Below are 13282 nucleotides of genomic sequence, written 5' to 3'. Positions count from 1 at the left end.
CTTCTTGTTCTCCACCATTGTCCCACACTCCCTTAAACATTTGTCACTGAAGTGCCTCCAAAGACAAATAAACTGTCACTGAGAATTCAAACCTGGTAACTGGGAAGAAAGGGGGCACAAGGAGACCCAGTGGATTATTTTACATGAAATTGAAGGGGGGGGAGAGAGCGAGAGAGCAAGAGAGGGAACCTTTCCTTCCCCAACTCATTTTGTCAGAGGTGGGCCGAGGGTTGTAAATATTTTGAAAATCTTGGAAACGTCAAAGGTTTCAGTGTCCTTTCTTGGAAAGCACATTGTCTCACCTGCTTTGCAGAATGCAAAGTCAACTATGGGACCGGAAGGCTTGTGAGAATGGAAACCAATGTGTCATCTCAGAAATGCCTGAGAAGCAGAAAGGGTGTGTGTGTGTGTGTGTGTGTGTGTGCGCGCGCGCGTCTGTGTCCTTTTTGGTACGAACAGTTATTTCTTTAGTGGGGAAAGAGAATCCTCTATAATGATGCTTACAAGTTTGTTTTTAAAACTCTTTTTAATTGCTATTAAGGAAATGTAAGTTGTGGCAGATGCCAGTGTCTAATAGAGGCATTGCAGTGTTGAAATATGAATATCCCTTCAGGATACAGGCCCATGAATATCTTGAATATCCCTTCAGGATACAGGACCGTGAATTCCTCAATAACCTTGATCCATTTTTGTTAGTCAGTTATGGATGCAGCAGAGAAAGTGCAGTTGTGTGCCAATAGCCAACTTCTACATCCAAATGCTCCAGGAAATATACTAGAGACATGACACAAACACAAAAAGCATTGCATTCCCAACCCAACGCCAAGCTCAGGGTCAATTACTTCAGGCAGCTGCTTTTGACAGGAGCTTCGCTTCTCAAATCAAAGTCTTCTTGTGTCTATTGGAACAGTTATTTATCAGTCCTTTCCTGTGTTTCTGTATTACTTACTCATTCCTGGATCAGGAATGGACCCTAAACATATTTCCCCACTATCAGGGATGAGTTGGCATTGAATCAGATCCATAAGAGGGGATAAAACACAATTAAAATATGCTTGACCACAATCCAGGAAGAACACCAGATTGCATCCTGAGAGGCCTGCAAACTCAGTAGTTAAGGCATCCAATTCATTTCACTGTTCTTTGTTCTTCACATAAAAGTAACCATTTCAGTTGTAACAATAGGTTTATTCCAGCATTCAAGTTAACCTCAGCAACAAATTTAGATCATACTTGCAGAATTGTTATATGATATCTCAGCTTCCTTGGTGGTGGCTGTTTTTGAAGGGGGAAAACTCGTACGGTTTTGTGAACTGATGGGAAAATTGAAGAAGTGATCTAGCGAAAATGGTGAAAGGCATGGTGGGAAGAACAGATCTTATATAAGGAAATTGACTGTTTTGCTAATTGCCTCTAAACAAGTAGCAAGACTGGTTTTTACCTTTGCTCGGGGTTTTAAAAAGCCAAGCGAGTTAACTAAGAAAAAACGACAGTCCTTGCTGATCTTCTCCCCCACCCCCAGTCAAGGTTTATTTGTTGTGGCTTTTAATCTTCTGACTTGTCTTCCAATCACAGCATTGAAAAAGAAAAGTTTTAAACAAACAGAAAGGATACAAGATAAATAAACGCTTCTCTTTTTTTTAAAGCAAGTGCCTAGCTTGGCACAGTTCAAGCGCAATCCCCTGGAGGGAGGACCGAGTGCTCTCTTTTGTGTTAATGTTTAAAAGATTTCCAAATGCCGGAGTTTATTCCAACTGCAAACATTTCTATTTACAAGGTCAATTGTATCAGCACTCGAGACAGCTTAAGAGCGTAATTATTTATCTAAGGGCGTTTGAGTGTAGATCAGTAGCTCTGGCAGAAAACCAGCCATCAGCAGGCTGCAAAACAACTGCGCAGGCCAGTATCAGACAAGGGCTTGTCATTGTTGGTCACACATGCTTGTTTATGTCTGCCCTCTTCAGCACGGAAGGTGAGCTGGTATGCAAAGTGCCCTCAATTCTGCATCAAATGCAAGCATTTGAAGGATATGCCCCCTTAATGTGTTACTAGCGCTCGTGGAATGTGACCTCCTTCAGTAATGAAGGACTGCAAGCAAGAGACTCGTGTACTAGCACAGAGCTTTCTATGAAACTGGCCTTCACTCCTTCAAAGAGGAAGCTGTGGCAACAGCATCATATTTCTGTGGAAAGACAAAAAGCATCACTGGAATTGTCCTCCCCAGCTTTAACTCTACTTCATTGTCCTACCAATGCAGCTTAAGACTTATAAATCTACCACTGGGAATGTTTTCAAAGGGGCACCGACTTCTTCCAAGTAATTATTCACTAAAATAGGGTATGCCATTACCAACAGCTACATAGTGATAGCTAGGATAACCTCCAGTTGCTCATATGCAAGAGCGTCTCACAGAATTCCATGGGTTTACTTCACTGCAAGGGTTTTGAGGAATGCAACCATACATTAACTACTTGCATGTGTGTTCCGATTGCCTCTAAACTATCTCAAGAGCAGTGCAGTATCTAGAAAACAACTTCACCAGATATATATTCTTTAAAAATCTCTCTTTACTAATTTACACATAAAAATACACAAGCAATAGATACTTAAGACATGGGACCTTTTCACACATTCTATAAAAATACAATGTTCAAGGCAGCTCAGAGAGGCATTTATACAATTCTACAAAGTTCATCAAGTCTCTCCAAACAATACAGATGTTAACTTCAAATCTATAAAATACACTGTACATTTGATCTAGCATTTTTCCATGGGAATTACTGTTGCTTGTATCCCTTTACATATCAAATGTACCTTTGCAACAAAAGAATAGCAGATGCATTTATCTTGCAATTGGGGTGCATTTAAATCTTTAATTTCTTAAAAAATAAATTATTCCCAAGTATACAATTTATAAATTTCTATATACATGCAAAAACGACTGGTAACAAATCCCAGTTTTAAATACATTTTATATAAGATTTACCAGAGGTCAGCCCCCTGATAGGATTAGAGGCAATATAACTTTTCGTGATGTTTGCAGATACAAGTTCTTGAATTTTAAAAGTGTCTTTTGAAGATGGCAGTGCAGAGCTCTTTTAAGACAATGGTTGCATTGTTCGATGTAGCCAACAAATTAGCATTATTTTTCCTACTAGGTTGAGGCAAGAGAAAATTGCTGATGAATTGTATTGCATTGCAATTCTGAGTGGTGCAAGGGCCACTTTGAACATTATGGGCTAGGGGAATCCTTGTAGGAGAAAGCATGAAAACAATGTGTGAAGTTCACACACACACCTATTTTACTGGAAAACCACAACTTTAGCTTCCCATCATACATGCACCATGAAAAAAAAGCATGTGCAATCCTCACACGTGACAAAAATACATGGGGTTTCCATACCTTAACACAGAATAAAGTCCCTACCACTAATGTTCAAAACAACCCTGAGAAAAGGTGTTGGAAAACCCTCACATATACTCAAGTCTCCTCCACTCAAGCACACACCCAGTTAACAGGAATCGAAGTTTGCATCTTCTTTTAGGCATCATGATGAATGCTGTGAATGGGAGGAGAGAAAGGACTCCATTTCAAGATGCTGGCTAGCTCTGTAAAGCAGCATTTCTGAAGGCGTTCTAGGGAAGAAGCCTAACTCTTTCTTACCTTCATGTCTACAGCTTGGAGGGGCAGGGGGCGGAGAGCAAACATTTGCTATTTGCAAGTTGGTTTCGTGGTGCGATGACCCACGCTACACATTTATGGTGAATTCATTTTCTTGCTTCTAAGGAGCCAAGTAGCAACAACTTGCATAGTGCAGTGAGGGGTGAATCACGCCTTTCCCCTGACATGGCTGTATGCAGGGGCAAAGTAACAAACCATTATACACACTGCTACTTACTTTCCTGCATGTACAGGGGAAAGATTAGGAAGCTGCAACTGGTAGTGATTTGTACACAGGGAAGAAAGGACTGCACAATCTTTGTATATGACAGGCATATCCAGGTTGCTTCATACAGCCCCGCAAGGGGGGGGGGGAAATGCCACGAGTAAAACATCTCTAAGGCTGCGGTCCTAAGCACGCTCATTTGGACATGCATGGAATGCTTGGAACCAAAAGTAACAAATACCACAATTCTGGGGTCTGATGTACAAACAGTGGCTAAACGTTTGCCAAAAAAGGATTCGGATTCAATGGCCCTATCCCTTTCAAATATAATTTTAGAAGTGGGAGGGGGAGAATGCCCCGATATAGAGAAATGAGGACAGGAGGAAGGAGTGACCACAGCGCAAAGAAACCATAACATCCAGCCCAGCATCTGTTCGAACTGAACTAGTCAGGCAAGGCAACAGGGCCCAGTGAGGACACGGCGGGGATCCCCATCAAAAGCAAAGGCATACTGGAGGTGCAGAATAAGGCACACTGCTTGAATACAAAGCTCGGGGGGGAGAGAAGAGAGGCCCATCGGCCTGGGGCGAGTTCAGAGTCCCCGGTCTCTGCAGGACCGCTGCGGGGGGTGAGGCTCTCCTTTCTCCGTGCCCAAGCCCCGTCCTCCTCCCGGAGCCAGGAGAGGAGCCAGGGCCCTGGGGCGAGCGCAGGCTCCTTCCCTCCCTCTCCTCGACCCGGCCCGGCCTCCTCGAGCGCCCCTCACGAGCGCCGGGCTGGAAATGGCTACGAGAGCAGCAGCAGCAGCAAAATGGAGGCCGCGGCGCCCAGCGTCCAGGGAGCCGCGCGCGGCGGGCAGCCGTCCTTGGGCTTCCTGGGCGAGGCGGCTTCGGAGCCGGCTCCGGCCACGGCCGCCACGTCGTCCAGGTCGTCCCTTCCGCGCGGGGCCAGCTCCTCGTCGTACTCCTCTTCCCAGTAGTCGTCCATGGCGCCGTCGGAGGCGCCGCTGCTGCCGGGCCCCAGGGCGTCGGCGCCGAAGCAGAGGCGCGCCATGTTCTCCTTGACGGACTCGCAGATGGGCCGCTCGAGGCCGTCGCACACGCAGTCGTTGAGCAGCAGCGCCTTGGGCACGGCCAGCATGTCCTCGATGACGGCGCGGCAGTCCTCGGTGCAGCGCACGCCGTTGAAGACCTTCCCGCAGTAGGTCATGTAGCGGCCCAGCGCCGCGCTGCAGCGGCTGTCCCAGTCGCAGCGCCGACGCGCCTCCGTGCAGCCGATCACGCCGCCCGCCCCGACGCCGCCGCCGCCGCCGCCTGCTCCACCTCCTCCTCCTCCACTGGTCCGAGGCAGGCAGGGCTCGATGGCGCGCTTGGTGGCGCGGCAGTTCTCGTCCTGGTCGCAATCGCAGTCCTCCAGCGCCGGGCCCCGCCTGGTGTGGTTGAGCTGGATGAGCGCCGAGATGCAGTGGCTCGGGCACCGCCGCCTGCTGGACGGCGACGCAGCCGCCGCCGCCGCCGCCGCCGCCGCGGCAGCAGCGCCCGCGCCGTCCCCCGCGGCCATCAGCACCGGCGCGCACGCCTCGGCGTACTGGTTGTACGCGTAGCTGCAGTCGGGCTCCTCCTGGCACTGAAGCATCGCCTGCCAGCAGATCAAGCGCCGGCCGTCAGCCCCCGGCGGAGGGGCAGCGGCGACCAGCAGCAGCAGCAGCAGCCCCAGCCGCAGCGCCGCGGCGCCGGGCAGCGGGAGCAGCGCCGCCCGCCAGCGCCGCCCGCCTGCTGCTGCTGCTGCTGCTGCTCCTCCTCCTGGCCGGGCTGCCACCATCGCGGCCGGCGGCAGGACAATCGCGGGCGGGAGGCGGACGACGAGGGCGAGCGGGAGGCGCTGGGGGTGGGGTCGCAGCCGCCGGTGGGAAAGTTGGCCGAAGTCCTGCGCGCTGTGGGCATGAGGGTCCCGCTCATCAATCCATCCGCGCGGCGCCCCGGCTCGGCCTGCGATCCCTCCGTCGGCGGGGAAGCGGCGCCTTTTCTTGCCGCCGCGCGCAGCAGCCTCCGCCCCCTCCTCCCGGGCTGGGGAGGCCGCGAGGCGGTCAGTGGAGCCGGGGGCTGCGGGGCCGGGGGCTCCCTGCTGAGCTCATGCCGCCGCCGCCTCGCTCCCGCCGATCTTCTTTCTTCGCTCTCAGCGCTCGGCGGGCAGCATCGCCGTGCATGCCAGGTCGCTGGGGCAGCCGCCGTCGCCGGGCGCCCGGTGCGCGCCGCGAGCCTCCTTCCTCGCCCGGCGAGCGGGAGGCTGCACAAGAAAGAGCCGCCCGGCGCGCTCTCTCGCCCTCGCGCTTCCTCACTCCGGGATGCGGCTGCTGCTGCTGCCGCCGCCGAGCCCCGCGAGGAGCCGTTTCTCTCCGGCGGATCCTTCTGCGGAGCTGTTTTCTTTCGCGAGGCTTTAAATACAAAAGTGCCCTCCAAGCTGCCGCCGCCGCCGCCGCAGCAGCAGCGTGCTCTGATCAGCCCTCATTATGCATGCATGGAAAAGCAAACAAACAAAAAAAAATTAGCAACGCTTCTTCTCCTTTTACACATCCCCCCCTCCGCCCGAGCTCCCTGGCTGGCTCGCTCTTTCTCCTTTTCTCCACTTTTTCTTTCCCCCTCCCGTTGCTCGGCCCCTTTTCCTCGCTTCGCGACTTGCTATTGGTCCGGGCTGTTGTTGAAACTCCCCCCCTCCTTTCTTTTACGATCTGCTGGAGAAAGGGGGAGGGTGCGGGGCGGGGGGCTAGTGGGCAGCTCACATTCAAAGCTTGAAAGGAAAGGCTTAAAGAGATTGACAGCAGCCCCCGAGGAGCCCCTCCTCCCATTTAGGAGGCTTCTCCAGGCAGCTTAACTTGCAGCGCTCTCAAAGCAGAAAGCAGAAACTTTGCAGTTCTTTGCAGCGGGCAGAAAGGGCTGCTGCTCGATTGACGGTTTTGTTTTGTTCCGCTGGCGGGTTTTTTAGGCAGAACGTGGCTCTGAAAAGTTTCTCCGTGTGGTGGAACCTTGAACCGAACTGAAGGGTTAAAAGGTTCTTCATCATAAATAGGTACACACTTGTTTATTTATACTGGAGAGCTTCCGAAAAGGTGGATCAGTGGCTTCCCTGTGAGTTGCTTGGTTGGGAACTTGGAGACAGAAGTGAGTCCTCAAAGGATCAGGGATCTCACACACGCTCTTAAATCCTCTCGACAGGGAGGGAACCTTTCCCTCAAACTTTCACTTAAGACAAGATCCTGGAATTCCAGGGCCAGAGCATCTGTGGGAGAGCCCTTGCCTTCTGCTCCAACTCATTGAAAACACAAATTTGCATTAAAGTTAAGCTTTTGCATATGAATTCCATGGGATGAAGCACATGGATTTAGAGGCAGGGGCAGAAGAAGGGATTCCACATGTAGATTAATTTGAAACATGTTAAACATTTGTAACCAGGATAACTGTAAAGTTTTGAAAGTGTCTTTCTTAGGGTGAAAAACAGTAACAATTCCTTGAAATCTGTGACAATGCTGAGAAGGAAATAAACCCAGCCACTCATGTCTCTTGCTTGGCATTCGTTGCCACCTAGAAAAATCAAAGGAAAAAAATTAACCTAAGGGATTAAAAACTTTGGCATCAAGAGTGTCCTGCACATAGCCATAGTTGTTTTGTCTTTAGTTTAGTGCTACCTTAATTTCAGAGTTTCACAGTCATTTGACCACCAGGGGCATCAGTGTCTACAGCCTGTCAAAGACTGTTCTTTCTCTAGGAGACTGGGGCTCCATCTGTCATGAAAATCAAGACTAAAGCTATTTTCCAGAACCAAAAGGAGCTTGGATTTGTGAGATAAATGTTGTCTTAAAATCTCACATTATTATGGAAGTGCCCAACAATTAGGAGTCAATCTGACAATCTTTTTCGAAGCATTTCCCAGCAAGCATGCAGTTCTGCATCTGTTTTTACACTCAGGAGATGATTCACAGTTTAGAAACTTAAGACTCTGGTCTCTTTCACATGAATTCCCTCTTGTGTAGGAAATAGTGTGAAACCTACACAACCATCTCCCTTGTTTATATGCTGCAGCACATAATTACATTGCACATATGAGTATAGTTGTGCCATCCTTACACACGATGATGGATGTGTGGTGTTCCTTTACATTTATATCTTGCTCTTCCTCCAATGACTTCAGAAGGCACACATGGTTCTGCCCCTCCCCATTTTATCACCACAACAACCCTGTGAGGTAGGTTAGGATGAAAGATAGTGACTGGTCCAAGGCCACCCAGCCATCTCTCTGGCTAGTGGGGGTGGCCAGGCATTGAACCAGCTTCTTTGTGTCCCAAGTCCAGCATTCTTAACTTGCCATTCCACACTTGCTTTGGATTCCCATCATTATTCCTCAGACTCAAGGTGAGTTTTGTGGTTTGGTGGGGCTTTTAAATCAGGTCTCCTCAGTTCCAACCCAACACACCAACCACAACATCAGTGGTCCCCAGACTTTTCACTTCCATGGACCTCTTGAAAATTGCTAATGTTCTTGCTGAACCGCTTAATGATTTTTCTGCCTGATGTAGCAAATGCACTGTGCTAGATGCTGTTTGATCTCTCTGCTGTGCCAGTCATTTAGATTTGAAAAGGACTTGGATCTTTGCAATTGTCCTTCACAGGATGGAAGCTAGGAGATGATCTGTGCATGCATGTTAATCACTTGATGGCAGCAATGTCAAGTAGTGTATGAATGGATGGGCCTGGCTTTGGGCAAAAGTGCCTTCCCTGCACCATTTCTGGGCAGAAAAGCTGATAATACTCCAGACAGCTGGAAATTCTCTAACAGATTAAACTGTTTCTGGCACAATAGACACCGTGGCGGGTGCCAGAGCACACGGAAATGCCATTTACCTTCCCACCGCAGTGGTACCTATTTATCTACTTGTGCTGGTGTGCTTTCGAACTGCTAGGTTGGCAGGAGCTGTGAGCTCACCCCATCACAGCAATTCAAACTGCTGACCTTCAGCAAGCCCAAAAGGCTCAGTGGTTTAGACCACAGCGTCACCCGCGTCCCAACTGACTAATGAAGGCCAGCATCTAGGGACCCAGTGCAGCCTCTGAGATTTATATATCCCATACTTCTGTAGAGTGTGAGACACCAGCAGGTGAGTGGCTATCTTCAAAACACATTTCTACTCTGATTGGTTGTCCTCTTTCAGAGGTAGGTGTCTGTGTATGTGGATATGCTGCCATCACTGTTGAGAAAGGAAGGTTTATTTTCTCATTGAATATGAAAATACAAATTCCAGAGAGCAGCATATAAATGCTTACACAAACGGTCTTTAAAGCTCTTCCCAGTCTGTGGGTCTTTTGTCTTCCTAATATATCATATTTGCTTGCTTGGCTGCCTCCTTAAAAATGGGATTGTTATTTATATGAAATGTAAGTATTACGGAGGGTATTTACCCCATGTATGGTAAACATAGAGATATTGCTCAATTCTTTACTGGATCACTGCTTTATAAACCCTTTCCCAATATAAACTGCAAACTGGACCACACATGTTGCTAAAACAAAGCTACAAACAGAAGAGGAGTCAAATACCCCTTTATTTTTGACTTTACTAACTGTAAGGGTAATTGTTAAGCCAGGGGAGGCAAACCTGTGGCCTTCTGGAAGATATGGGACTCCAGCGCCCCTCAGCCTCAAGGATGATAGGGTTTCTAGTTCAGCAACATTTGAAGGGTCACAGGTTCCCCAACCCTATGTTAAACAAATACATGGATATCTGTTAATCCATCTACATGGGAGATTTTGCATAACCAAAGAGAAGTGTTAGCCACACACACATTGTTTATATGTACCAGACATTGTAGATAGCATTATTATGGGAGTTATGTCTTTGTGTTCGCAGGCAGCTTTGTATATTCAGACAGCTGTTGGATTGTTTTATGCTGTTCTCTAGATTGAGCTTCCTTTTGTGGCTACCAGAGCCACATTGAAAATCTAGAAGTGCTAAAATAAAAAATAAAAATCTAGAGGTGCTGAACTTCCCAGGATGCTGCAGGTAAGTTAACCCAGGCTGGATTCATCTTTAGGTGGGTTTTATGGCTGCCACCAAAACCAAGCACCACACCTCCTTCCTTCCTTCTTGATGTGCTATCATTGTCCTGTTGACTCGTTGAATTTCCTTGTCACCCACTCTGCCCTTGGCTCCTGCTTGTGGGTGGGGAAATTCAAAGCATGGGGATTTAGAATAACCAACTGTTGGACATGAGGGCGAGAAAATCTAATAGGCACCACCCTATCCCAACTAGATGGCAAGCGTGAGAGAAAGCAGTTGGAGATGTGGTTGTTGTCCCCCTGCTGTGGTGCTCTTGAAAAGTTCTTATGTGATGGTTTGTCTTTTTGGAAGGATTAGTTGATTTTTATCTTTGTTTTCAGCTACTGTGAGTGTCTTCCCTCATGGAAAGACTGGACAGAAGTATTATAAGAAATGTTGGGTTGGGTCAAGACTTGAGTTAGATCATCACTTGCTAATCGCAAACCATATACAGGGCAGTAGGGCTGGGTGTGGCTTGAAGACTGAAGAGGGGAGGAGATAAACCCCACCTGCTCCTCCCATGTCCTGGCACACAGCCATGGCGGAGACCCAAAAGTGGCTTTTTGCTCTTCCTATGGTTCCACTTCAAGCATGCTCCCATCCGAGCCTCTTTTGAGGCCAGGCGGTGAAGTGATAAAATAGCGAACATTTGGCTCCTGAAACAAATAATTCTGTGTCTGTGCCACAAGATTAGGATGGTCATGTCCTCTACAGAAGACTGTCCTCTATTTACAGGGCTATCAAAGGGCAGTCCTGTGTTTGAAGGCGGCCTTTATTTGAAGGGCTATCTGGTCCAAGTCTGGTTGAAAGATAAAAATCCATAAGAAAGGAAAACAGGCCTTGAAGTTGCCCATCCTCAGCACCAGGGCAGCAGACCAAGTGGGCATGTAGCTCTCCTGATCACTGTCTTCCCCACTATGGTGATGTGTATATATTTGCATTTAAACAGATACATTAGCATATATACATGTTATACAGATTGGTGACCCCCCCCCCTTTTGGCAATTCAAAAGTGGCCATCCTAAGCATGATGTTTTAAATATGTAAAACAAACATAACTACAATGTTTTTATGCTTGCAGAACCTTTGACTGCTTCATAACTCTGTTTTAAAAGGATTTCTGCTTTAGATTTCTTTTAAAAAAATACTATAGTAGAGAGAGTACTATTAAACTGCCCCACTGCAAAAGAGACACCTAGATTCTGTTTAGGTTCTCAAAGAGCAAAGTCCAGGGCCTTGACTTGTACACAGTAATATATAAGTTTAAGGGAAACTGTCATAAAGAGATTTAGACAGCCCACAGCAAATTACTGTCTAGATAACACTTAATCTGTTTATAGATGGCCATGTAAATGACCACATTTTTTGTGGTATTATTGGATAGGTTTTCTGAGCAGCACCTTTTGTAACATTTGCATCAGGGTGCTCCCTTACCTGTGTAGACAATGAGCAGAGAAATGTTCCCTGGTTTGGCTGAGGTTTGATAATTGCTTGCTATTAAAAAGCCAAAATGTCTGGGAAGAAACTGTGGTGGAAGGAAGCCTTGCAGGGCTTGGCACTCCCTGCAGGAAGGTGGGTATGAGCTTGGCACATAAATAAATCTTTCACCGGGTAACATTTCAAGTGGTTGGAAGGCTTGTCAGGGAAGCATGTAAGGTTCTGGCTTGGAGAGGAATTCTAAGAGGAATTCCCTGGAGGGTCTGTTCCGTTCCTCCCGTGGAGCTTTGAAAGAAGCTACACACTTGAAATGGATTTCCACAGTTGGACACACAAATCTAATAACAGGAGCATAACCTCTGGAGAGTATCTTCCAGGAATCAAGCCCAATTTTCCCCACCCCAAAATCAACTGAGTCAAGTTCCTCTGCAGGTTTAGCTGTGAACAGAATCATACAATAGTTCATTTTGAACTTGGGAACCTTTTAAAAAATTGCCTATTTCCAGTTTTATCAGCTTTAGTTTTTTATGAAATGATAATCATCAGAAAACATACACTGCAGCTGTTAGAATATGACAAGATCTCATATTCTGTATAATCTTTCAGACATCAGAAGAGAAATGCTTTCCAGTCATAAGACATTGCCAATTTTTTTGCAGCAATGAAGAGATTGATAACCATTCCTAAATCTGAGTTACCCATGTTAGTCTGTAAGTATTCAAGCACCAGTTTTCTGGAGGAGAATTATTTATCTATCAATTGCACAATATTATCTACGCTTTAGTTCATATGCTTGCCTATACCATGATGTATGTAAGAAGGCTGACCGACGAAGAATTGATGCTTTTGAATTATGGTGCTGGAGGAGACTCTTGAGAGTCCCATGGACTGCAAGAAGATCAAACCTATCCATTCTTAAGGAAATCAGCCCTGAGTGCTCACTGGAAGGACAGATCCTGAAGCTGAGACTCCAATACTTTGGCCACTTCATGAGAAGAGAAGACTCCCTGGAAAAGACCCTGATGTTGGGAAAGATGGAGGGCACAAGGAGAAGCGGACGACAGAGGATGAGATGGTTGGACAGTGTTCTCGAAGCTACCAGCATGAGTCTGACCAAACTGCGGGAGGCAGTGGAAGACAGGAGTGCCTGGCGTGCTCTGGTCCATGGGGTCACGAAGAGTCGGACACGACTAAACAACAACAACATGTAAGATTAAGTGTGAACCGGGCGCTGCATACAAACATTAGATTACAGTTCACAGTCTGTTTTCCATCTCCTCTGCCATGATTGGGCCAGTTTGAACAAATGTCTGGAACTAAGAATGATCCATCCCATTCCCATGAATCCAGCCATGCTCCTGTATGTGTGCAAACTTGGACACTTAATGGAAGATCTCCCCCTTCCTTAGGCTGAATACCTTAGCTGATTTCCACTAGTCTGGATTAGACCACCGATTTCCACCTGATGGTTTTGAAGGTTTTCACCATGCCACACCCTGCAAGCACTTTCAGTATGCTTGTGTTTCTAATGCTATGAATTTGTTTGCTATTCTGTTGAAATTTGGGGCGGGGGGGAGAGATCTTGAGGCACCTTTAACTGCAGTTGTGCAAGAGGGCAATAAAGAACCGCAAGGTGATTTTGTTTAAAGAGCACGGTAAGAAATTTTAGCCAAGGTTTGATTTCACCACAGATCTACAACATACTCTCAGGTTTTCAAAATGTTGCTGATGGATAAAAGTGTTATTCCGCTCATTAAGGAGGGCAAGGAAGCTGTTAAACAGTATTGATATGAGCAAATCAGCCATGTATACAATGCTTTATAAGAGCAAGAGTTACCTGAAATGTAGCTGAGCAGTGCACATTTTGTTCGGAT

General features: G+C 47.2%; 1 protein-coding gene across 1 annotated transcript; it reads right to left on the bottom strand.

Annotated features, from left to right (window-relative positions):
• Nucleotides 1–2549: 2549 nt before the first annotated feature.
• On the bottom strand, nucleotides 2550–5834 carry GAS1 (growth arrest specific 1). Its single transcript, XM_080973048.1, has one exon. It carries the CDS (start codon nucleotides 5703–5705, stop codon nucleotides 4671–4673), a length of 1035 nt encoding a protein of 344 aa, XP_080829174.1. The 5' UTR covers nucleotides 5706–5834; the 3' UTR covers nucleotides 2550–4670.
• Between the last annotated feature and the right edge of the window lie 7448 nt (nucleotides 5835–13282).

Source organism: Podarcis pityusensis (assembly GCF_964106645.2).
Source record: "Podarcis pityusensis genome assembly, chromosome: 11".
NCBI classification, from domain to species: Eukaryota; Metazoa; Chordata; class Lepidosauria; order Squamata; family Lacertidae; genus Podarcis; species Podarcis pityusensis.
The sequence above is the reverse complement of the archived record's forward strand: the minus strand, read 5'-3'. Positions and strand labels throughout refer to the sequence as shown.

Bases quoted from the DNA above. Each gene is read 5' to 3' on its own strand.
- GAS1 (XM_080973048.1), bottom strand. From the start codon at position 5,705: ATGGTGGCAGCCCGGCCAGGAGGAGGAGCAGCAGCAGCAGCAGCAGCA.